This window comes from Hordeum vulgare, chromosome 1H (assembly GCF_904849725.1).
Source record: "Hordeum vulgare subsp. vulgare chromosome 1H, MorexV3_pseudomolecules_assembly, whole genome shotgun sequence".
In the NCBI taxonomy this organism is placed as follows: Eukaryota; Viridiplantae; Streptophyta; class Magnoliopsida; order Poales; family Poaceae; genus Hordeum; species Hordeum vulgare.
The window spans coordinates 149,741,751-149,767,177 of record NC_058518.1 but is presented as its reverse complement, the minus strand read 5'-3'; the positions used below and the strand labels follow the sequence as shown (position 1 = coordinate 149,767,177).

Sequence of the window (25,427 nt, the reverse complement as noted above, 5' to 3'; positions counted from 1 at the left end):
TGATGTGAGGTTGAGGTTCGACATCTAATGGATTCGTTTGTTCACAATCATCTTATAGCGGTTCTCATTGTGTCTTAAAGAGTCCTTGTAGCTTGCTACGACTCGGGGACGATTCGTATGTCGTGTGCACTGCCTTGTACATGATGGCTATTGTAGGATCGAGCCCGTGCGATCCTATCCACGAAAATATCGAGCGGAATCTCTGTCATATGTTTGTTCTGGCTAATTTGCAAGCCTCATCCTTGTTTTCTTGGAGTAAGGTAATTCGAGTTGCTTCGATGTCAAGTGGTGAATTCATATCCTTTTCAAGAGTTGTTCTCATATTCTACGGGAATGCTAATTAATTATTTTTCTCAATCAAGTTTTCTTATCAATTATTTTCAAACGGAGTCGTCACATCAATTCTTTTCAACCGGTCTGCTTCTCTTCAAGTGAATTTTATCCTCTCCAATTTTGGAAGATCAATCTCTCATTTGTTTCTGGAGTTCATCTCATCTGTCCTAAGTTGTCTTTCTTTTCCCACCCTCCCACCCCTTTTCTCCAATGATTTAACTATCATCCAAGTGCCTTTGTTTTCATCAATGCTTTCGCTCTCTTTTCTTCCATATTGTTTCCGGCGATTCTTTGTGAAGATTCTCACGGGTTCTGAGTTCATCATTTTTCTTTCTATTCCTTTTTTAGATGGATTCAATTCAACTTATCAGTGTTCATCATATCATTTTCATCCGTTCAATGTGTGTAAATTCTTATCCAAGTCTCTCTTGTTTATTCATCAATCTCTTTTCTATCCGGAGTGTTGAAGATATCTCAGAAGTTTCTTGTTCTCAATCCATTCAATTATTTCGAGGTTCCCAACCTCATCAAGTTCTCATCTGTTCACGTGCAATATATCTCTTCCTAAGCAATCCATTCAACGGTGTTTTTCTTTAGTGGGCCCATAACCCACAGGTTTCCCAGGATATTACCTGGCTCTTCTAATCTTTTCCCGGAGATCTCTTATTCTTTTCAATTATGATGTAAGTATGAATTTCATCAGTCATATTCCTTCTCCAAGATTGCTTCAAAATCAATTCTCATCTTTGGTTCAACCTTTCATTCTTCATTATTCCAGCGTGTCTCGGTAATTCTTGATGGTGCTTCTTGCCATCTTTTTCAGCTTGGAAGACCGAAGGAGTGTTTCTCTCAATATTTGTCCATTCTCTTGAAGATTCATCATTTCACCTTTGTGTCATCATCTTGAATTGTTCTCGATCATAAGAAATCCCTTTCTTGCTATCTGGTGCATTTCAGATTCGTTTCATTCTCGATCCTCCGAAGGCCATCATTTCAGAAGATTTCTCTGTTCTCAGCTTTCAGCTTTCATTCTCAAATTCTTCTCAATTGTTGTTTCTTCGTTCGTCTCTCAATTGTTCTGGTGCCTTGTTGAAGTTTTCTGTTAGGCGGATCATGATCTCTTCATCCTCAAGGTGTTCTTCAAGATTCTTGTGGTAGTACCTCAAGTATTCTTTATCTTTCATTTCAAAGAGCAATTCTTCCTTATTTATCCTTTGAGATGGTATTATAGCATTCTTGTTAGTGGAGGAGTCTCAAAGAGAGTTGTTTCAAGAATGAGATATTTAAACCCACCAAATCGTTTGATCATGAGATATTTTAATCCATTGTTTCTTCATTGAGCTATCTTGGTTTAGATTTCACCTAAAGCTTTATCTAAGGATTGTTGCTATTATGGTGATTTCGTCGATCCAAGTTTTCAGTGTTTCCTCTTGGTGTAAGAAGGTTTGTATTTCTTGTTGCATCCAATCAATCTCTGTTTCTCTTAGTGGCAGGTTGACACCTCATTATTTGAGATGGTTTTCATAAGTCTAGTACAACTTGTTCTTTTCTTTGTTGGTTTTCCAACAACTCCGTTCAATTCTTCTTGCAAGGCTTCTTGTCTAATTCAATTGTGATAGTAGTTGTCATTTTCTTCTTCATTATATTCTTCTCAAAGATCTAGTTTCTATTCTCTTGTTCCGGAGTTGTGGTGATGTTGTTGTCTTCAATCTATCATCTTTTTCTATCAAGGTCATGTTCTCTCCTTGCTTATTCAATTTAGTTAGTTTGTTATGAATCTTCTCAAGATCTATCCATCTTATCAAATGTTGTCATCAAATTCCTACCGAAATGCTGCCGAAATATTGTTTGAATTCTTGCTTGTTTCTTCATATCATTCTTCATCTCTTTGCAACCTTCAAGGATTGTTGGTTTCACTCATTTGTTAAAGAAGCGACTAAGTTTTACCTCTTGCTTTCTCATCCTCTTCCCTTTTTCATTCTTAGATCTTGGGACGAGATCTCTTGTTAGTGTAGGAGAGTTGTGACAGCCCGAGACCCACGCTCCAGAAAATTCCCCTTTTATTCTGTTGCCGTCGTGTGATTTATTTGGTAATTGCACTCGTCATCGCATCATTCGGATCATCTGCATTGCATCGGCATGTTGTTGCCGTCAATTTTCAAAACTTGCATCCGTTAGTAGTTGTCGGTTCTTTCCATTTTCGTCGTTGACCATTTCGACACCAACCTCACACGCACGCGCCCGCGGCATCGTTTAGATCTTGTGTTTAAAGTATGTATAAAACATTCTCGGATTAGGCTGAAACTAGGCGTGCGGTCCTGTTCTAGTGTAGGTAGGTCGTCTGCCAAATTTCGCCTCAATCGGAGTTCGTTTGATACCCGAACCGTTATACCTATAGCGGCACTATAGCTGGCCCATCGTCGGATGTCTTTCATTGCTTTAAACTCTGTCGCGGGGTTGCCTGTTTTCCCTCTCATCTCCGCCTAGCCCCTCTGCACAGTGCACCGATCTTGTGCGCAACCTAGTCCAAAAACCTCCCGGAACCCGAACCCGGCGGCCGTAACCGTTGGGTCCGGATCAACCCCGTAATACCCCAAACCGTCATCGGTTTGTCAATTGGTCTCTCCTAACCTATTTTCCCGACCGTCCGATTAAAAACGGAGGGTCCTGGTGCTGCCTCTTGAGCTTGTATTGGTTTTACCTTGAAGAGGAAAGGGTGATGCAGCACAGGAGCAGTAAGTATTTCCCTCAGTTTGAGAACCGAGGTATCAATCCAGTAGGAGAATCAAGCCAAGTGTCTAGAGTACCTGCGCAAACACAAACGAGCTTGCACCCAATGCTATAAAGGGGTTGTCAATCCCTTCAAGATTGATTGCAAAGTGAGATCTGAAGGCGGAAAGTGCAACGAAGTAAAAAGTGTAAGGCTGAAAATTTGATGTGAAGTAGACCCGGGGGCCATAGTGTTCACTAGAGGCTTCTCTCAAAATAGCAAATATTACGGTGGGTGAACAAATTACTGTCGAGCAATTTATAGAACCGCGCAAAGTCATGACGATATCTAAGGCAATGATCAAACATATAGGCCTCATGTCCGAGACAAGTAGACTGATACTTTCTACATCTACTACTATTACTCCACACATCGACCGCTATCCAGCATGCATCTAGTGTATTGAGTTCATGACAAACACAGTAACGCCTTAAGCAAGTTGACATGATGTAGAGGGATCAACTCAAACCAATGATGTAAACCCCATCTTTTTACCCTTGATGGCAACAACACGATGCGTGCCTCGCTACCCCTTCTGTCACTGGGTGAGGTCACCGCACGGTATGTACCCAAAACCAAGCACTTCTCCCATTGCAAGAATCATAGATCAAGTTGGCAAAACAAAACCCACAACTCGAAGAGAATTACAAAAATATGAAATCATGCATATAAGAGATCAGATGTAACTCAAATAAGATTCTAATCTGATCATAAATCCACAATTCATCGGATCTCGACAAACACACCGCAAAAGAAGATTACATCGGATAGATCTCCATGAAGATCATGGAGAACTTTGTATTGAAGATCCAAGAGAGAGAAGAAGCCATCTAGCTACTAGCTATGGACCCGAAGGTCTATGGTGAACCACTCACGCATCATCGGAGAGGTCATGGTGTTGATGAAGAAGCCCTCCGTATCCGAATCCCCCTCCGACAGGGCACCAGAACGTGCCCCAGATGGGATCTTGCAGAGACACAAGCTTGCGGCGGCGGAAAAGTATTTTTGTGGATCTCTCGTGCAGTTTTGGATTTTTGGGAATTTATAGGCGGAAGAGGTAGGGTAGACGAGCCACAGGGGGCCCACAAGCCTGCTAGGTGCGGCCCCCCTGGCCGCGCCTAGGGGGCTTGTGGAGTCCCCTGGTGGCCTCTGCCTTGGTTCTCACGTCCCGTGCGTATCTTCTGTTCCCAAAAAAATCTTTTTGGAAGTTTTATTCTGTTTGGACACCATTTAAAATCCTCCTCTGAAAAGGGTCAAAAACACAGAAAAAACAGGAACTCGCACTTGACACTGAGTTAATAAGTTAATCCCAAAAAAAATATAAAAGGCATACAAAACATCCAAAGTTTGAGAAGATAATAGTATGGAACCATCAAAAATTATAGATACGTTGGATACGTATCACCTGGGCTAGTCCCTTTTCCTATTTATAGATCAACCCTGCCTAACCCTAAAATCGAGGACCTTGTCCCATCACCGCGCCGCCACCCGTCCAACCTCCTTCCTCTCGGGATCGCTCCGGATCCAAAATCCACCCGAGCCAGCCACAGATTCCCCGTCATCCCCGTGGACTTCGTGAGCCTCATCCGCGCGCCCGTACGGTCGCCGGTAGCCTCGTCGGTGAGCCCCGCCACCGGAGAAGCCCAGGTCAACCCAGTCGCCATCCTCCTCTTCTCTACCATCCTTCCCTTCCTCTCCTTCCTGTCCTCTGTCTCCCTTCTCTCCTTCCTTATTCGTTTCCTCTCTCTCCCTCTCTTAAGTCTCTCTTTCTGTCTTTAGGAGCACCACGCCATTGTAACGCCTCGGACACACCCGCTGGCGGTCATTACTCCTGGCGGGATCTAGACTGTCCCCACATATCAATACTAGTCTTTTCTACGCACTTTGTCCTCACTCATGTGCACCCGGGATCAACTTCCCGGTCGGTCACCCATCCAGGAGTAGTCTATCATCCCTAATAAGCCAGGCTATCACATACACCACCACTCAGAGGAAGTGACGTCCTCGTCGGGCCACACGAGCGTTCCCTCTTGGCACAAACGTCTGTGCATCCAGTCCGGTACCATGCCATGTGCCACGACGGGTCACAAACGTCATGAACAACATGACCGCACACCTGTCCGCAAACATCCGTGTAACCGCGAGTGTCGGCTCTGATACCAAACTTGTAACACCCCAAACACACCCGCCGGCGGTCGTTACTCCTGGCGGGATCTAGACTGGCCCCACATATCAATATTAGTCTTTTCTGCACACTTTGTCCTCACTCATGCGCACCCGAGATCAACTTCCCGGTCTTTCACCCATCCTAGAACTACTCCAAGTTGAGCGCGCTTAACCTGAGAGTTCTGTTCGAATGGGCTCCCGAAAAAGAAGAAATTCCTTATTGATATGAGTAGTCTATCATCCCTAATAAGCCAGGCTATCACATATAAGAAGGAATTCCTTATTGATATGAGTAGTCTATCATCCCTAATGAGCCAGGCTATCACATACACCACCACTCAGAGGAACCACGTCCTCGTCGGGCCACAGGAACATTCCCTCTTGGCACAAACGTCTGTGCATCTAGTCCAGTACATGTACCATGCCGTATGCCACGACGGGTCACAAACGTCATGAACAACATGACCGCACACCTGTCCGCAAACATCCGTGTAACCGCGAGGGTCGGCTCTGATACCAAACTTGTAACACCCGAGACACACCCGTCGGCGGTCGTTACTCTTGGCGGGATCTAGACTGGCACCACATATCAATACTAGTCTTTTCTGCGCACTTTGTCCTCACTCATGCGCACCCGGGATCAACTTCAAGCTGAGCACGCTTAACCTGAGAGTTCTATTCGAATGGGCTCCCGAAAAACAAGGAATTCCTTATTGATATGAGTAGTCTATCATCCCTAATAAGCCAGGCTATCACAGCCATGGCTCGAGCTTGGCCTCGGGTTCCATCGCCGTCGTCTTCTACACGTGCAGCAACGGCGCCGACTCGACCATGTCGCCAAGTCGCCGCACCAGAGCTCCACCATCCGCCCGAGCCCTGCTCGCCCCGTCCCCTAGCTTGCGCGCCGCCCTTCGCGTCGTGGGCCACCTCCGGTGCCAGATCCGGCTGCCCCGCCGCCAACCTCATCGGAGGACCGTGTCGGCTTCGCGCCACCATGTCTGGCTCGCCTGTTTCTGCTGGGAAGAGGTTGAGGACGAGCAGTGGCGTTGTCCGCTTGCACTGGCCGTGGTGGGCCTCGACCTCGAGCTGGCTACCCGCCCCGGACGGCCTCCACAACACACCCAGCCAACGCCTCTCCACCTGGCCAAGGCCAGAGGTGAGCCCTGCAGCCCCCCTATATTGCGCCCCGGGTGAGATTTATTTAACTTGCGTCATCTCTCTGTTTAGGCCTATATCAGATTTCGGGCCATTTAGTTTTTTTAGGATTGAGAATTTATTCATTCCAGAAAAACATATATTTTTAAAACGCTCGTAGTTTTTAAACCGTGCGTCGGGTCGAAATAAGTTAGATATGTAAAACGTGTAGAATTTTGCGTCGAATAATATTTTCCAACTCTCATGCATATTAAAAATTGTTTAGTGTGTTGTTTGCGTTGGTTTGTGTGTCGATGTTTTAGAAACGGTTTAGGTCGTAGTTAATTAACTGTAGCTCTGTTGGACATGAGACATATATGTAAATGGACTAGAACAATGAGTATAATCACGTGAACCACCTTGTTTTGTCGTTTAACAAACATAAAATGTGATTAGGACAAATCTGGACATATTTAGAAGTTAACGTGTGGGGTTAGTTCGGAGACGCTATATGTCGTTTCCGACCTCATTTAAAATGCCTAGATAGGTTGTTTAATTGTGCTTCCCCTTTGTCATGTTTAAACAACATTTAATATTGTCGTGTACCTAAACGAGAGTGAACTAAATATTTGAATGTGGAGTTTCGTCAATATGCAACTCACTTAATGTGTAGCGTTCGACCGTTGTGAATTGCCATGCCCTGCCTTGCATATTTGAAACCGATCATGCATCATATTAGGGTGTGCATCATATCGTGCAAGTGTTGGTGAATATCGTGTGTTGATTCTTTTTTCCGGTTTGCTTCGTCTCGATAGAGTTCCGCAAGCATGTCGGAATGTGAGGACCCGTTCGACTACGTCGGTTCGTCTACTTCACGATGTCGCTCTTCTCCCAAGCGGGATCACATGCAAGATGACCATTTCCCTAGATACCATTACTATCAATGTCATGTTGATTGTCTCATTTCTTTCGTTATGTCTCATTGCCTACCACCTACTAAATGTCAGCCTCTCAACCTTGCCATGAAACCTTCAACTGTTCTACAACCTAGCAAACCACTTATTGTCTATGTTACCGCTTGCTTAACCATTTGTTAGTGTTGCTAGTTGCAGGTGCAGTTGCTTCCATGTGAAAACATGGGTTCCTAGTTATATCACCATATTATTGCTAATTAACTTCATGCACCTATATACTTGGTAAAAGGTGGAAGGCTTGGCCTTCTAGCCTGGTGTTTTGTTGCACCTTTGTCGCCTTAGTTTTGGCTACCGGTGTTATGTTTCATAAATGAGCACTCCTAACATGCTTGGGGTTGTTATGGGGACCCCCTTGACTTTTGTTTGGGATAAAGCTTGTCTGGCAAGGCCCAACATTGATACTATATTTTCCCAACATAATAATTATGTCAATATTGAAAAACATAGGGCGTCATGAACCCGAGGAGTAATTCAACATAATATAGGGAGGGTCAGTGTTGATGGTGTTGGTCCAAAACAGAACACTGTGCGAGGGCAACTCGGGTGATGTCTATCAGGCCACTGTATGCGTAGCTCATCCGTCGTGTCCTGAGAACGAGATACGCGGCTCCTATCGGGATCGTCGAAACGCCGGGCGGCCTTGCTGGACTTGTTTTACCTTTCTCGAGTGTCTTGTGCGAGGGATTACGAGGACATTTTAGGCTATCTCGAGGTTGAGGTTTTTCAATAGGAACCCGAGGATATCACAGGTTTTCCCTTATCAAGATTATTCTGTCGCAGCGTGTGGTAGTTTGTGATGCACTAGTTGGAGCACCCCTCCAGGGTTAAATCTTTCAGAAAGTCATGCTCGCGTTTACGATGCAACGTGAAAACTTTTTTTAACACCTGGTTCTAGATTACTTGAAGTAAACTTAATTAAAATATCCCAAATGTGTGCGTAACCGTGACTGTCTCTTCTCGTGAGTTCTGTATCCGATGGGGTTATGTTTGACGTGAGTAGGTGTTCAAGATCATTCATTTCATCATCAGTAGTTCACGTCCGCCATGCGTAGATCATCACCCTCTTTTATTCTTGTACTTGTAAGTTAGCCATCTCAAATAAATGCTTAGTTGCTTGTTGCAGCCTCACCACTCAACCTTACCTCACCCATTAAGCTTTGCTAGTCTTGATACCTTTGGAAATGAGATTGTTGAGTCCTATGTGGCTCACAGATTACTACAACACCAGTTGCAGGTACAGGTAAAGAGTTACTTTGACGTGAGCTCGCTGATTATGCTATTTGGAGTTTCGATCTAGGATGGGTTCCAGGCCGGCAACCTGGGATAGGAAGGATGGACGTCGTTCTTTTATCGTTTCTTTTCGTCCATAGACGAACCTGCTCTGCTTCATGATGATTGTATGTATTGTACTGATGTGACTCTGATGTAGCTTGTGGCGAGTATAAGCCAACTTATTATACTCATCTTTTCAATACATGTACTTGTAATGATATCCATTCTTGCGAAACGACGAGACGTGTTTCTATCCCCGTCGAGTCCCTCGCACTAAAATAAGGATAGGACCGCATCTTAGCTGCTCGATGCACCGCTTGTGCTCTTCCGTGCACTGGACAACAACACCAACGCACCGCGGCGCCCTCCTCGTGCCTCCACCTCCCAGCACCGGAGCTCCGGATCCGGCCAATTGCCCTTTTCGACGAGCACCCAGGGCTTCTCCACCCCTCCGCTGTCCTCAAGTTGACAAATTAGCCAGTGCATAAATTACTCAAAGTTTGCTTGGTTTGATCTTAAGATCCAAAGTTAGTACTAAAGTGGTTTGATGCTATGTAGAGGAGATTGACAAGAGTGACGAAGGACCATATAGTCGTGCACTTACCGTAGTGGACACCAGCGTCAACGTACGGCTAGAGAACACAACGGACACCGTCCCGGACGCGTGCGCCTCCTCCTCTCCGGTCCCCTGTTGTTGTCTCCCTCCAGCGGCAGGAAAGGCAGACTAGCCCTTGGCCGCTACGGCGCCACACTGCCTCCACCGTGACGCCAATGGCCCCCTCATCTCAGGCCACGAAGTCCAACCCCACCACCGCAACGGCCTCGTCTCCATCTCCCGCACAGTGTCACGCCTCCTTGGTCGTGACGGCCAGGGCATCCTCATCGCCATCTAGGACCAACCTCTGTCGCCGGATCGAGAGCAAGCGCCCGTAGATCAAGTAGCTATGCACGCAGATCGAGCACCTCCGTCGCCCGGAAGCTCGCTGTCGGAGCAAAACTCCAAGCTTTGACCTCATATGCGGGGTGTGAGTGGAGCAGGATGCGAGTGGACAAGGGTGTGAGTGGAGGCGGGAGAAAGATGGTGGCGGATGGGGAGAGACGGTAAGCGACGTGGTGGTTATCGCGAGGTGGGTAAGGTGCCAGAAGTGAGGCGACGGGGAGAAGAGAGAGCGAGGAGTGAGCGGCGGGGAGTGTGGTCGACGCGAGGGTAAAACGGAAAAGTGCAAAAAAACGTAGTGTAACAGAACTTGAACTGGTTTTCTTTGGCGACAACTATTTCAGAACAGAGGTAGTACATGATAGTAGAAATTAAAGTTCCTCTGAGCAAGATCGACTTTGAGACTTTAAGAGCACTAAATAGTCAGTCATATACTCCGTATATGATAATGAAAAGTACTGTAAAGCGACCTCCTTCACAGATTTCTCTCTAGCCATTTGAACAGGACAGCAAGGTTTTGGTGTGCGCCACGGGGATTGCGAGCAGCTGCCGCGCTGCAACCTATCCCGGCCACGCGAGAGTAGGACACACCGAACGTGCAAGGTGATCCAACGATGCTACACATGCGCCTCATGTCCTGCCGGCGCGGTGATGAATCCGATGCTCGACACTAGGGAGCCGCTTGATTTTCAGGATGAAAACTCATGATCCGATATTTAATAAATTAAACCGATGACACCTGAGTTCGTCTTCTTCCTAAAGGCCTTACTGTTGAAAACCTTTTTCGATATACTTGTGATGTTAAAAATGATTGGGAGGGATATAGTTACTGCTGTAATTTGTTGATCATTATTTTGATAACTTTAGAGGGTTTTTTCTTTTTACTTCATCAAGGCATAGCTTGGGTCTTATAAGACTGTGTTATTTGTCAGTGTGATTATTTGTGTATGTTGGTATTAACTGTGTGTGTCTTAGTTATGCAAAAGCTGAGTATATATTTATTATGTTTGTATCGTTTTGATGTTTTGTTTTAGGTAAACGCTTTCAGCCGGCAGGCCGGCCGCGCGCGGCCTACGCGGCTCGCTGGCAGGGGTATGCAATATCTTTTTATTATATTTGCTACAACCATGTGTAAATTTGATACAAACATTTGTCATTTTGCTATAATTTGTCCATTCAAAAAGCTACATCCATGCTTGGTTGCAACTCGAGTTTGTCGAATTTTTGCTACAACCGGCGTTTGACTTTTGCTACAACCGTGTTAATTTTTGCTACAACCGGTATCCATTTTTGATGCAACTGTTTACTAAAAAAGTTGCATACACGTTCGTCAGAGTTGCAACCCGAATTCATCGAGTTGTTTTGCTACAACCCTTATTTTATTTTGCTACCACGCATCATCAGCATCGTTTTCTTGCTACAATCACGTAGATTTTTTTTTGTTACCACCATATTTTTGTTGCAACCGTGGACGAAAGTTGCTGTATCATAACCAAAATTTGTTGCATCAAGAGATCTGACGGCCGCACTACGACCGGCACGAGCGTTCGCACCGACGCCCAGTACTGCCCATTGTTTTAAGTTAATAAAATCTACTCCTTATCCAAAAAAGGAAGCCCTTGCCGTTGTGAGTGAGAAAAGGGGAGAGAGAACGATGAGGATAATTCATGCCACGGCTTAGAGAAACAACGACGCCTCCAGGCCGCCTCCACGCGTGCGACGCCTACGCCCACATGCCTCAGGTTACATCGCTTGGGCCTAGCTATGAAACAATGGCCAATTCGGTCGTTTCGCTTCATGCTGGCCAGCTTTTTTGATACAATCCAACCAACCAAATATGCTAAATTCTTCCCACGCGGACCTAGCTAGTTAAGCTTGACGGGGGGAATCAAGCGCGTCCTTAGTATGAGTTCCAGAAACCTACTATACATTACACATACAGAACACAGCGAAAGCACTTCTACGCGGCATCACCGAGATGAGTGTTCTTAGCCTAGGAGTTTAGACCTTGAGCAACATGCTTCTGAGACCACCTAACATACTTGTCAAGCCAAAATAAAATAGAAATAAACATCACACGGAAATTTCGCCAGCTCATAACAACACTGCGACGTAATGATGAACTTCCCACCACCTAACATCATCATTACTGGCACATGACTTGAGAACTTCCCTTCAAACTCAAAACTAGTTTCCGGGGCCATCAGACTGAATCCATGCTTAAATCATAAACCTACCGGCTTACCAGGCACCTTCCAAACCGAGAACGCCACCAGTAGTGGAAGATATTGTTATGTAAGATGCATACAGATCCCATCATCTCAGCAACCACTTTTGTCCACTTTTAGTTTCTAGATAGAAATCCCAGAAGAATAGCCATCACAGTCGGTTTCTTAGTCGAGTGGCCTTGATGCTTGGGCATTTGGGTTGGACGGTTTGGGAACAGAACGATTCTTGACAAGTGGAACCAACGATTGGACGACATCAGCCATCAGTGGCCTATAGTCAGCCTCTGGTTGGACGCACATGGCAGCAATAGCGGCCACTTGAACAGCATCTTTCAATGAATATTGACCTTCCAGTGATGGATCCAGGATCTGCACAACTTTTTCTCGATCAGTGAGCATAGGTAATGCCTGCATCAATGCAACAAGTGAAGGGTTAGGTGTATGCAAAGTCCAGATATGAAGAAAAATTCATGAAACCATGACCTTTTACTACCAAGAACAAGAACAATAAGAGGAAGATGGATCCAAATTAAGACAAGTAATGTCATGACTAACAAGCGCATGAAAATCATAGCACAGCTGAAATTGCACAATCAGAGTGCACGTACATATTTGTAGAGGAATACACTTCCATTTATGTAGACTATAGTATCTATAGTTCTATACATTATTCAATTAACATTATCCTTCAACATTGCAGAAACAAAATTGAACTTAAGACCACAACAATCAGAAACTCAATCTTTCAGCTTATGTTATGCTTAGTTGCTTACCCAGTTAACTAAAACACCTTCTCCAGGAGACCTCTTCATATCAACTGGTACCCTGCCGGTAAGCAATTCCAGAAGCACAACCCCGTAACTGTACACATCTGATTTGGTTGTCAAATGCCCAGTTAATGCATATCTACAGATTTCACAGGACGTGCACAGTATTAGACATAATAGTTGGTCGAGTAAAACACGAAAAAGGGATTGCGCATGTCAGTATCAAATTTAAGTTCTTGCACGATGGACTTTGCATGCTTGAGAGAAAAAGAGTTAACATAAGGACTGCCAATCAGAGTAATTTCTTTTCTGAAGCAAATCGAAGGTATCTAGTCTTACTCTGGTGCGACATAGCCTTGTGTGCCTAAAACTCGAGTTGACACATGACCACCAGCTCTATCAGATCCAAGCTTGGCCAAACCAAAGTCTGAGACTCTTGCATGGAAGTCCTTGTCCAAGAGAATGTTACTGCTCTTGAAGTCCCTGTGTATAACAGGTGGAGTAACGCGCTCATGGAGATACTCCAGACCTTTTGCTGCTTCAAGAGCTATTCTCATTCTTGTCGACCAGTCCAATTTTGATATACCGCCACTGGAACCTACATTGATAACTTTAACATTGTCAGTCAACAATTAGAACAGGCTTAATGAATAGTGACATTAACACTTTATATGCTACATTAGCATTTCCATACCAATCATGAAAAATGACATTTCAGGAAATGCCAACTAGCCGCATGCATAAAACAGTGTCAACCATACTAACAAAGCAAGACTGTACGATATATAGAAAGATCCTTCTATGCCATGAATAACTCTCAAGCTCCTGATTACCAACGAACAAGCCCTTTGTTCACTCCAATTCCAGGCCACCAGTTTTCATTTCAATCCTTCCTTCTATTTTGTGACATCAATCTTGTTGGCTTTTGAACGTGTGTATACAGTTGTACAGGCGTGCCTACGCGATTCTTGCTTCGGTCGGCTACTTGACGGAACTTGCGTAACTAGCGACACGAATAAAACTGATCGATGGATTTGATGGCTAAAGGCCCGTGTCGAGCCTTTGCTTTGTATTGCTTTTCGTTTTTCTGGTGTTACAATCAACACCCCCAGGGTGTCTTTTATACACGTCCACAAGGGACTATGGAAATAGACTAGGACTAGGAATCCTAATACTACTAGGACTCGGTTTGGCTTTCTTTTCTAATCCTAAAGAAACAACATGATTAACTTCTACATTCACCTCCTTAATCTTGTTGCTTGACTTCACTTCTTGCACTCCGACTTTCCTCCTCATCTCGATGAACTTCTGTCGACCGAGGGACTTGGTGAAAATATCGGCAAGTTGGTCTTTCGTGTTCACATGTTGAACCTCGATCAACCCTTCTTCAATGCACTCCCGGATATGGTGGAACCGGGTATCTATGTGCTTGCTCCTTTCGTGATGAACCGGATTTTTGCACAATGAGATTGCAGCTTGGTTGTCAATCTTTAATGACACCTTCTGCACCTCCCGCTTTGCAAGAATAGCTAGGAGTCTTCTCAGCCACACTGCTTGACAAGCCGCCGTGATTGCCGCTATGTATTCTGCCTCGCATGAAGACAGTGCCACCACCTTTTGCTTCTGAGAATTCCAGCTAATCGGGTTCGGGCCAAGGTAGAAAACCATGCCCTTTGTGCTCTTTCGGTCATCAACATCACCTGCCATGTCACTATCTGAATATCCACGAAGGATCAATCCTTCCTTTCCCTTTCTGTACGTGCAACCAAGATTAATTGTGCCTTTCACATAGCGTAGAATTTGATTGACCGCGCTCATGTGTTCGGTTGTCGGATTCTCCATGAAACGACTCACGATCCCGACTGAATAAGCCAAGTCAGATCGGGTATGCACCAAGTATCTTAGGCTACCCACAACGCTTCGATACATTGTGGTGTCCACCGGCGGATTTGAGCTACGCTTGCTCAACTTGTGACGTTGGTCCATTGGAACTTGTGTCGCGTACCAATCTGACATGCCACACTTGTCCAATAACTTGACCGCTTAAGCCGATTGACATAGGGAAATCTCTCCGGAGCTTTGCTTCACTTCGATGCCCAAGTAATAGCTTAGTAATCCCAGATCACTCATGCTGAACTTGTTCTTCATTTGCGCCTTGAAACATTCAATTTCTTGTACGCTATCTCCGGTGATAATCAGATCGTCAACATAAACTCCAACTAGCAGGTTTGAGCCTTTGGAGTTCTTTGTATAGACTGTGTACTCGAGGGGACATCTCTTGAACCCGAGCGAGACCAGACTTCGGTCTAACTTTGAGTTCCAAGCTCTTGGCGCTTGCTTCAACCCGTAAAGTGCCTTCTTGAGCTTGTAAACTTTCCCTTCTTCGCCTTTCTTCTCGTAGCCGAGGGGTTGTTCCACGTACACTTCTTCTGTGAGATCGCCGTTGAGGAAAGCGAATTTAACATCCATATGATGAACCTTCCAATCCTCTTGTGCTGCCAAAGCTAGGAGCACTCTCACCGTCTCGATTCGAGCAATCGGTGCAAACACCTCATCATAGTCAACTCCTTGACGTTGTACGTAGCCCTTTGCAACGAGTCTTGCCTTGTACTTCACAATGGCACCTTGTGTGTCCTTCTTTAACTTGTAAACCCACTTCAAACCTATCGCCTTTTGGTTTGGAGGACGGGTTACCAAAGTCCACGTGCCATTGCTCTCAATCGCCTTCATCTCCTCATCCATGGCGTGCGTCCAACTACGGCTTTTGCTCGCCTCTACGAAGTTCGCCGGCTCCTCAACTCCGAAAAGACATAGTCCGGAGTACTCGAGTGTAACTGGCTTTGTGTACTTGTAGACTTTCTTGAGGGTCTTGTAGCGACGAGGCCCTGAGGAGTCCGTTGTGGCTTGCGAAGGAGGCGACACAAATTGTGTCGGTGTTGATGCACTTGAGGAAGACGGCTGAGACCCTGGTGTGTCATCGACATACGTGTCGTCGGCGTAGTCGTCGTGACCGTGACCATCATCTTGATTGTCGTCGTCACTATGCGCCTCGTTGTCGATGTTGTCGTCGAGATCTCCGCCTGTGTCGTGCGCGGCGTTGTCGCTATCTCCTTGCGACCTATGCGCGTCGTCGTCGGTGTCGGCACCATGATGATCACTACCATTGTGGTCACCTTGGTTGGGTGTCTTGCCAACCACCTGGACATTCTCCCCTGCATCATCATCAGTTGGAAATTCAACTGCAAATATGTTACTGTTTGGAGCATCGTCAGTTGCGGCGCTCCAATTCCACGCTTGGTTTTCTTCAAACACGACGTCGCGTGAAATCCGTAGACGCTTGGTTTGTGGATCGTAGAAACGGTATGCCTTGGTGCCAGAACTGCTCTCGTATCCGATGAACACCATCTTGGTGCTACGATCGGCAAGCTTTGAGAGGTGCGGCTTCGCCGTCTTCACATGTGCCACGCACCCGAATATCCGTAGATGAGACACATTCGGCTTACGTCCATAAATTGCTTCATACGGAGTCTTGCCGATCACCGCCTTCGTTGGAGCCCGGTTGAGAAGATAGACCGCCGTCGAGACAGCTTCTCCCCAAAAAGTCCCCGGCAGGTTCTTGCTCTTGAGTAAACTCCTTGCCATGTCAACAACGGTTCGATTGCGCCTTTCAACGACCCCATTCTGCTGCGGCGTGTAAGGTGCCATGAGGAACCTCTTTATGCCAATCTTCTCGCAGTAGTCGTTGAACTCATTCGACGTAAACTCTCCGCCGCGATCTATCCGTAGAGCGCAAACCTTCAGCTTGTGTTCCATCTCCGTTGCAGCCTTCAACTTCTTGAACGCTTCAAACGCCTCATCTTTAGATCGTAGGAGAATGACCCACATATATCTCGAGTAGTCGTCTACCACAAGGAAGAAATACTTCTTTCCAGCGTGAGTTGCCGGGGTGATAGGGCCACATAGATCACCATGGAGCAGCTCGAGTGCATCACTTGCACGATAGGTAGACTGAGCAGGGAATGGCCTGCGGTGCTGTTTTCCAACCAAGCACCCGTCACATACTCGATCAACATGGTCGATAACTGGCATCCCGGATACCATCTCCATCTTTGACATCTTCTTCAAGGCGTAGAAGTTAACGTGTCCAAATCTAGCATGCCATAACCACGAATCATCATCACTCTTGGCAAGCCAACACTCCGGTTGAGATTGATCAAGGTTGAGGATATAGAGCCTATTCCGTGTGCGATTAACACGAGCTAGCACGTTTCGGAGGTTGTCGAAGATCGTCATCACTCCGCTCTCTATATTCACCTTGCATCCATTCTCGTCAAGCTTCCCAATAGAGATGATGTTGTTGCGCAGCCGTGGGATGTAGTACACTACGGTGAGTATGCGATGTTCGCCTGTGAGACCCTCAAAGAGGACAGATCCTTGCCCGCAAATCTCCACAGCTGAACCATCACCGAACTTGACCGAGCCTTCAACATCGTATTCCAGCTCGAGAAATTTCTCCTTGCACCCCGTCATGTGGTTACTGGCACCCGTGTCGAGATACCACGACACGTTCTGATCACCGGATAACTTTGGTCTCACTTTTTCCTCATGAAGTAGCACCTTCCGGCTTGGTTTCACAACCACCGTTTCAGCGAGAAGTTGAGATCACAAACTTCGGCCATCAGAAGACCTGGACCTTCGTCTTCCTGCTTTGCCAAATTTGCCTTGATCTCCTGCTTGTTAGGCTTTGGACAATCCTTCGCAAAGTGACCCATCTTATTGCAGTTATAGCACTTGACCTCGGACAAGTCCAAGTTCCGTGGTTTCTGCTCTTTAGATTGGCCCGCCTTACCACGACCTTGTGGTTTGCCTTTTCCTTTGCCTTTTCCGGTTTGTCCATCGCCCTTCGTGTTGCTTGAGCCTTCGCCACCGTCACGCCTTCCTTTGCTACTTGGGGCCTCCCAATCTGCGCGCGAGTACATGAGTTGGTCGCTACCTCCTCCTTTGCCTTTCCGACAGCCACGAGCATTCTCTTCCCATGTCCGCAATCGTCCGATCGCCTCCGTTATGGTCATGTCGTCGATGTCGTAAAGTTGCTCGAGCGTGCCGATGATGTACGTGAATTTATCAGTGACTGAACTGAAAAACTTCTCCACGATCTCGGTCTCATCAAGCTTTGCACCAAGCGCGCGGATCTCTCCCACCAAAGTAGTAAGACGCATGGCGTAGTCATTCACCGATTCAGTTTCCTCCATCTGCAACTTGTGAAATTGGCGCTTCAGCACTTGTGCCCGTGCCTTGGTGACGCGATCTTCTCCGATCCTCATCTCCTTGAGTGCGTTCCACGCCTCTCTTGCCGTCTCGAACTCCGCCAATGTCATCAGCACGGAATCCGGCACGGATTGGGCTATGGCGGCCATGGCACCTTCGTCGGACTCGTCATCGACGTCGTCGTCCGTGATTGCCTGCCACACTCGAAGGGTTCGGAGAATAATCTTCATCTTCAGCGCCCACACGCCGTAGTTGGCGTCGGTGAGCATCGGGTACTGGATGGGGATGTTGCGATGCGCCTGGACGTTGGCACCGCTCGTTCCTCCACCACTGGTTGCTGACTTGACGCCCTTCTTCACCTTGTCGCCGTTCTTGTTCGCCTTAGCACCGCCGCTGCCGGACTTGACCGACTCAGCGTCGCTGTCCGTCATCGTAGATCGTAGATCGTCGAGGCTCGGATACCAATTGTTGGCTTTTGAACGTGCGTATGCAGTTGTACAGGCGTGCCTACGCGATTCTTGCTTCGGTCGGCTACTTGACGGAACTTGCGTAACTAGCGACACGAATAAAACTGATCGATGGATTTGATGGCTAAAGGCCCGTGTCGAGCCTTTGCTTTGTATTGCTTTTTGTTTTTCTGGTGTTACAATCAACACCCCTAGGGTGTCTTTTATACACGTCCACAAGGGACTATGGAAATAGACTAGGACTAGGAATCCTAATACTACTAGGACTCGGTTTGGCTTTCTTTCCTAATCCTAAAGAAACAACATGATTAACTTCTACAAATCTGACCATTGTGACCTTGAGGTTTAGGGTGCATAAATAAGTACCATGGCATGGGGGCAACATGGTCACCATTGATGGCATGGAGGAGAAAATATAAATCTGGTGGCAAGGAAGGAACAGGAAACTATTCAGTGGCGAATCAGGGACTGTGGTGCATCTGTGCGTGTAACTGGTACTCCCTCCGTTCACAAATATAAGATGTTTCGGATATTTCAGTATGGACTACATACGGACTGAAATGAGTGAACAAACACACTAAAACGTGTCTATATACATCCGATTCAGAAGCAAGTTATAACATCTTTATATTTGTGAACGGATGGACTAGTACATTTCGCCTTGTATATTTCTAAATTATACTCCCTTCGTGCCTAAATATAAGTCTTTGTAGAGATTCCACTATGGACTACATACGGATGTACATAGCCATATTTTAAAGTGTAGATTCACTCATTTTGCTCCGTATGTACTCCCTCCATCCCAAAATTCTTGTCTTAAGTTTGTCTAGAAATGGATGTATCTAAATACTAAAACGTGACTAGCTACATTCATATCTAGACAAATTTAAGAGAAGAATTTTGGAACGGAGGGAGTAGTTCGTACTGAAATATCTAAAAAGACTAATATTTAGGAATGGAGGGAGTAATATCTAGAATTATCCTAAGTTGATAACATGCAATATATACAAAATGTGCCTTCAAAAGGCACCTCCACAAAATCCATATACAAAATGCTAAATGGTTTGATGACTAAACTGGAAAGCTCATTTGACACAATGGCATCAGTCCCAGACCAAACAGGAGATAGACGGCTTCACATTTTTCTAAGAAAAGGTTTTTTATTCAGGACACGATCCATTCTTTCCTGATTAAAGATGCAAGCTACACGCTAGGACAAGCAAGTTCTTATCTTGAAGAAAGAAGTTGGGCTTGAAACCCAAATTTGTTTCACTAGTAGTTCCTACTCTTTTCTACTAATAAATAAACTAACACCAGCAAAAGGTAAGCATGTTTTCTTTCACAACGATACCAAGCCAATAGCACTGATATTAGATAGTACACTTAAATCTCATCTTGCAACATGTAAATAGCTCCAATTTAGTTAAGAAGCCGCATGAATAATTTCTGGGGGATACGGGACCTCATCAGTAAGTGTTATATGTGCACTCCAGAAGGCATGACACTAATAAAATTGTACATATATTCAGATTTGTGAGGTACCTACCGGCTATCAGCCTTGTTGAGGTCCATTACATTTACCATATAAATCAACAACCTAGAGATATAAACAACGATTATATTTGGGGCGTCAAATGACAGCCTGTATGTTGGGAACTGGAAATACCTTATTCTTCATAGTCAATGGTGATTAATTTCTTATTCTTCTTAGTCTGAAAATACGATTGATTTTATTTCAGACTGAAACTTTAAGTAGATGATTATCTCGGTTTGACAGTTAGGTATTATAAGCTGTTTGGCTTGAGGAACCGGATGGTGAATTGACCAAGCAATCCTAGGTGTCTTCTGAGTAAATGTATATTCAAGTTGTTAACAGAGGACAGTGTTTGGAAATCGCTACTGCAAAACAAATATTTGGGACACAAACCACTTACTTCGGTTGAAGCCAAGCCAACGGAGACACTTCTGGAAGAGTCTAATGAGGGTGAAGAAAGTTTTTTTGCGATTTGGATTGCTTAAGGTAGACAATGGTGAACCGGTACGTTTTGGGGAGATAAATGGATCGGGGACATGCACTTATCAGCTATGTGCCCAAGTTTATTTAATATTGTCTATCATAAGGATGCCACAGTAGCCGCTGTTTTCGGGGTGGAGCATACTTTGGTTGATTTTCGACAAGCACTTTGGACAACATTTAAATGATTGGAATGAGATCATCCTCAAAGTAGTAGGGCCTCAATTAACTCATGGACAAGACTTTTCATACCACAGGATGTTTTCTGTGTACTCCATGTATTCGGCTTCAATGGATAAGCGAGTCAGATTTAGGTCAAAACGGTTATGGCGTCTCAAACTGACTCTTAAAATTAAAGTGTGTCTCAAATAGGCGTAGTCCTTACTAAGGATAATCTAATAAAGTGTGAGTAGCAGGGTGACACAGGATGTACCTTTTGCTATGAACAAGAAACTATCCAACGCCTTTTCTTTGATTGTGCGTTGGCTAGTGTTGCATGGCATGCTGTTAGCAGCTTTTGCCACAAGTGGATTACCATGGAATTTATGCCCCGATTTGGGTGACGTGTCAGTATCAGATTTCTTAGTTTATAGAGTAGTCTTGCTTGGTGAGTTATTATCTGGATCTTTTGGTCTCTTCCTTTTTGGTTGAGATCATTTTTCTTGATGATGTAATAAACTTCGTAATAAGTTTGGCTGTATGCATCTATGATGAGGCCAGGGCTAATAAACACTTCCATAGTCTTCTAAAAAAAATCCTAGCCCCTTGTTTGGTTTGAGGAATGGAATGGTTGGTCCATCCAGTACCACATCTAACTACATAGCTTTAGTTATAAATGTGGGATTGGGCCATGCCACCAATTTTGAGGGATCAACCATGATAGACCAACTAACGCGATGATGGATTGGTGTTCCTGAAAACCAAATAGCCCCAATAATGTACCAACGTTATTCCTCACAAAGCCTCAATGGAGCTGTAAACAAGTTATCCTGCATTAGCACTATGTGAAAAATGCTTTCCATGATCTCTACCACACATTCAAACATCAAACGATAACAATGATACTGAAAAAGCAATTGAGCATTACCATAACCTCAATAAATAGAAAAAATTCTACTCCCTCCGGTCCTTTTTACTCCGCATATTAGATTTATCTCAAATCAAACTTTACAAACCTTGACCAAATGTATATTAAAAACTATCAACATGTGCAGTACAAAATATATATACTATGAAACTACATTTCATAATGAATCTAACAATATTGATTTGGTATTGTGAATGTTGATACTTTTTTCTATAAATTTGGTCAAAGTAACAATACTTTGACTTCGAACAAAACTTATATGCAGACTAACAAGGATCGGAGGGAGTACTTTACAACAATCAACCCTTACCAAAGCTCACTTTACAACCCTAAACTCCTATATCGTTTATTTTTAATCCCTAACGATGAAATCCATCAACTCTACAACATCGGTCCCGACTCAGGTGGTTTCATGCTGACTCAGATGCCATGTGGCGAACAACCTGGACAACTTATCCAAACCTGTTGACTACCACATCAGCAAACTGCATTAAATATATTTTTCTCTAAATAGCACCCAGGTTGTGGGTGCCGGGCTCGCCCACGGGCACCCAGGTTGTAACAGCTAAACTCTCTTTTCTCTCTTAATGAATTGACACACAATTCTCATGTGTGCTCTGGGAAAAAAAATGCAAACTAACACTAGGGATATAGATCCCGCCCAAATAAGATACATGTTCTGATGTTTCAATGTTGTGGGACTTAAGTAACAAAGTCAAACACCTTTCATGATCTGTGCACATCAAATGGACAAGCACATATATATTTGATGTAATAAAGATGGTCATACCTCCATTTGGGTAAAGATGCTCCTGGAGACACCCATTGGCCATGAACTCATACACCAGTAGGCGGTGTCCACCCTCTGAGCAATGGCCAATCAAGCCCAACAAATAAGATGATCGAAGCCGACTCAACAGCTCAACCTACATAAAGATCACATCCGAATAAACATCAACAAATTTCTAAATTTACCAGCCACACACCTAATTAGTTGATAAGGATTTAGTAAGCCAAATAGCACCAACCCCTAGCTAAAATTCAGAATATTACAACCTGCCATATAGTCAAGACTACAAACATTCAAGCCTTCGTGACTAAGCTCCTCATATATTTGGTTTGATTCAATAAACAAAATCTGGTTTGAAGCCAAGACAACTAAGAAACCAACAAATAGCTGAAAGCCTGAAAGCATCCAGAAAAATGACACCCAAAATCTCCTAACAATCTAGCTGAACTAAAAAACATCTGTCCTTCACCACCATATGATTCACAATTTTTCTTTTCACAAAGGGCAAGCCAAAACAAACCCCACAGCGACCCCATTTCCGCTCAGCAAACACCGTGATTTCTCCATTCAAACGGGACAAACTTGGCCGTGGTAGAATGGCCACTTGAAGAACCAGCATTTACCATTAGCATTATGTACTCGAAATGCACAATTCGTACCACTACAACGTCACGGCCCAGACCAGCTCACCTCCATCTCAAACTCCTCCTCGCCCTGCTTCCCGGGGCGGTCCATGAGCTTGACCGCGACCTTCCTCCCATCGGGGAGCAGCCCGCGGTAGACGGCCCCGAAGCTCCCCTGCCCCACCATATGCGCCCGGCCGAAGCCGCCCGTCGCCGCGTGCAGTTGCCTGTAGCCAAACACCTGCACGCCCCTGTCGATGCCGACCACCAGCGCCCCAGCCGCGGCCCCGTCGCTGGCGGAGTTGCTGGACGGGCTCTCCTTCCCCTGCGGCGGGATCACGGCAGCCGGCAGGGGCAGTGGGGGAGGCGAGGAGGAGCGCTTGGGGAGTGGGTGCGAGTTGAGGCGGCGGGAGACCTTGCGGGTGATGTAGCAGTAGTAGGCAAAGGCGGCGATGAGAGAGAGGAGCGAGAGCGCAGCGAGGGAGACGATGACAATGAGCGCCACCGACTCCTCGCGCTTGTAATCGTCGCCGCCGCTCGACATTAGCGCGGGGGCTCGCCAGAAGGAACCCTAGGTCTGAGGGTTTGGGGAGAAGGGGAGTGTGATTTGGGGAGGCCGGCGAGGGTTTTGGGGGGGGGGGGGGGGGGGTGGGAGTGGCGGAGCGGAATGGAGACAGTGGAGTGGAGCTGCGTGGTGGCGGAAGCTCTCCTTTTCTTTATGCGCGGACACCGAGGTTTCACACGGTGGGAAGTGGTGGGACCACATAGTCAGTGAGGGAGAGCTCCTAAGAGGGAAAATGGAGGAGTGTCAAAAAATAATAAAATCATAGGAAGTGACATGCCATGCATCTTAATTTCTATAATATATTTTTTGACCCTGATAAATGCACACGTGTGGGCTAAAGGTGTGGGCTAAAGAGGAACGGTCGAACGTTTCTGCATCAACAGATTGCCACGTCACCGCATACATGTATGTGAGAATTTTTTGGGGTTTTCTAGTTTTTTAAAATGGTTTATCTCTTAAATGAAAAATCTGATTGAAAATTCGTTTTTATTAAATCCGTCACGACAAGATCTTCGAAACTAGATCTCATATCAATATGTTTTGATGATTTTTTTGAATAAAAGTTGTAGTATGTATTGTACATAAATTGCATGATGTTTACACTAAAGTTGCCATGATATGTTTCAACTACTTTTCTTCTACATTCAAAGTAAAAAAAGTTGACATATCATAGAAAAGGGAATTAAGAAACAAAACTTGTCATGATGAATTACTAAAATTTGTCATGATCCATGAAATAATTTTGACATGGTTCATAATTCAAAAGAAATTTGTCATCAATTATTTTAAAAATGCATGGTCAATGATTCAAATTTATCATGAACCATAAAATAAAATTGTCATGGTGAATTTCTTAAATTTGTCATGATATATGCATTAAAAAATTCATGGTCCATGCAAAAAATAATTTTCATGACTAAAATACTATAATTGACATAGTCAAAATACTAAAATTGCCATGATCTATAAACTAAATTTGCCATGATGAATTACTAAAAATTGTCATGATTCATGAATTAAATTTGTCGTGGTTAATTAATAAAAAAATTCATGGTCAATTAATAAAAATGGTCGTAAAAAGTAGTTGAAATACAATGGTAGCTTAAAATCTAGAAGAAGAAACTAGATGAAACATGTCATGGCAACTTTAGTGTAAACGCTATGGCAAATTCAGTGTAAACATCATGGCAACTTTTTGCCCAAAAATATCGTTGAAACATATCAATATGAGAACTAGTTTTGAAGATCTCGTCGAGATGGATTTAATGATGAAAATTGATTCAAATTGGATTTATCATTTAAGAGCTAAAACATTTTTAAGTCCGAGAAACTAAAAAGATTCCGTTGATGTTATCTATTTGATGTGGCAAGATGGATGTTTATAAAGGCGTGTGGACCATCTTGCTTCATGCCACACGTATGGCACTTATTAGTTGGTTTTTTTCCTTTAAAATGTGAATGGTTGGTTCTTATCCTACATAAAAATAGGAATCCATTTATACAAACCAAAAGGCTCCAAACAAAATTATACTTTGAAAATCTTGTCATCTATAATTCCTACAAAATCGTACAAACCAAAGGAGGCCTTAAGAGGAATGTCTTCTTTTCTTCAAACAGTAACGAAGGACAAGGCTTGTCCTCTAAAGGTTTCTTTGATTCAAAGGATTCTCAAAGGAACTTTAAAGGATTATGATCCTTAGGATGTTTTCCTATGTGGGTTGTTTGATTCATAGGATTGTAAATCATAGGAATTTTTTCATAGGATTCATCTGCGCTCGATTTCATAGGAATTTTTTCATCCACTCAAACATCTCTGAAAGGATCCTAGTTTTTCCTACACACAATCAAACACTCATACAATCATGTAGGATTCAAGATGACATGCCACTCCTGAAAGTGCATGCTATGCCCCTAATCGTCTTTTGGTGTTAATGACAACACATACATAGGAAACTAATCATATTTGTTGAGTGTATCTCAGGATGGCAAGTACTTTAAGTAGATTGATATTTATGTGCCGAAGGTTGTCTAA

General features: G+C 44.5%; 1 protein-coding gene and 1 long non-coding RNA gene across 3 annotated transcripts; both read right to left on the bottom strand.

Annotated features, from left to right (window-relative positions):
* Positions 1–8,873: 8,873 nt before the first annotated feature.
* On the bottom strand, positions 8,874–9,976 carry LOC123408278. The gene is made up of 2 exons (XR_006612723.1): positions 9,254–9,976; positions 8,874–9,103 (listed from the first exon to the last, which is right to left on the bottom strand). It is a non-coding gene; the product is annotated as an uncharacterized LOC123408278 (long non-coding RNA).
* A 1,813-nt stretch (positions 9,977–11,789) lies between these two features.
* On the bottom strand, positions 11,790–23,513 carry LOC123427490 (probable serine/threonine-protein kinase PBL7). 2 transcript variants are annotated; one of them, XM_045111557.1, is made up of 5 exons: positions 22,898–23,513; positions 22,208–22,343; positions 12,921–13,191; positions 12,588–12,720; positions 11,790–12,222 (listed from the first exon to the last, which is right to left on the bottom strand). In XM_045111557.1, exons 1-5 carry the CDS (start codon positions 23,372–23,374, stop codon positions 11,980–11,982), a joined length of 1,260 nt encoding a protein of 419 aa, XP_044967492.1. In that variant the 5' UTR covers positions 23,375–23,513; the 3' UTR covers positions 11,790–11,979. The 2 variants fall into 2 exon arrangements, with proteins under 2 accessions (XP_044967492.1, XP_044967500.1); XM_045111565.1 differs by having other exon boundaries at positions 12,921–13,179.
* Between the last annotated feature and the right edge of the window lie 1,914 nt (positions 23,514–25,427).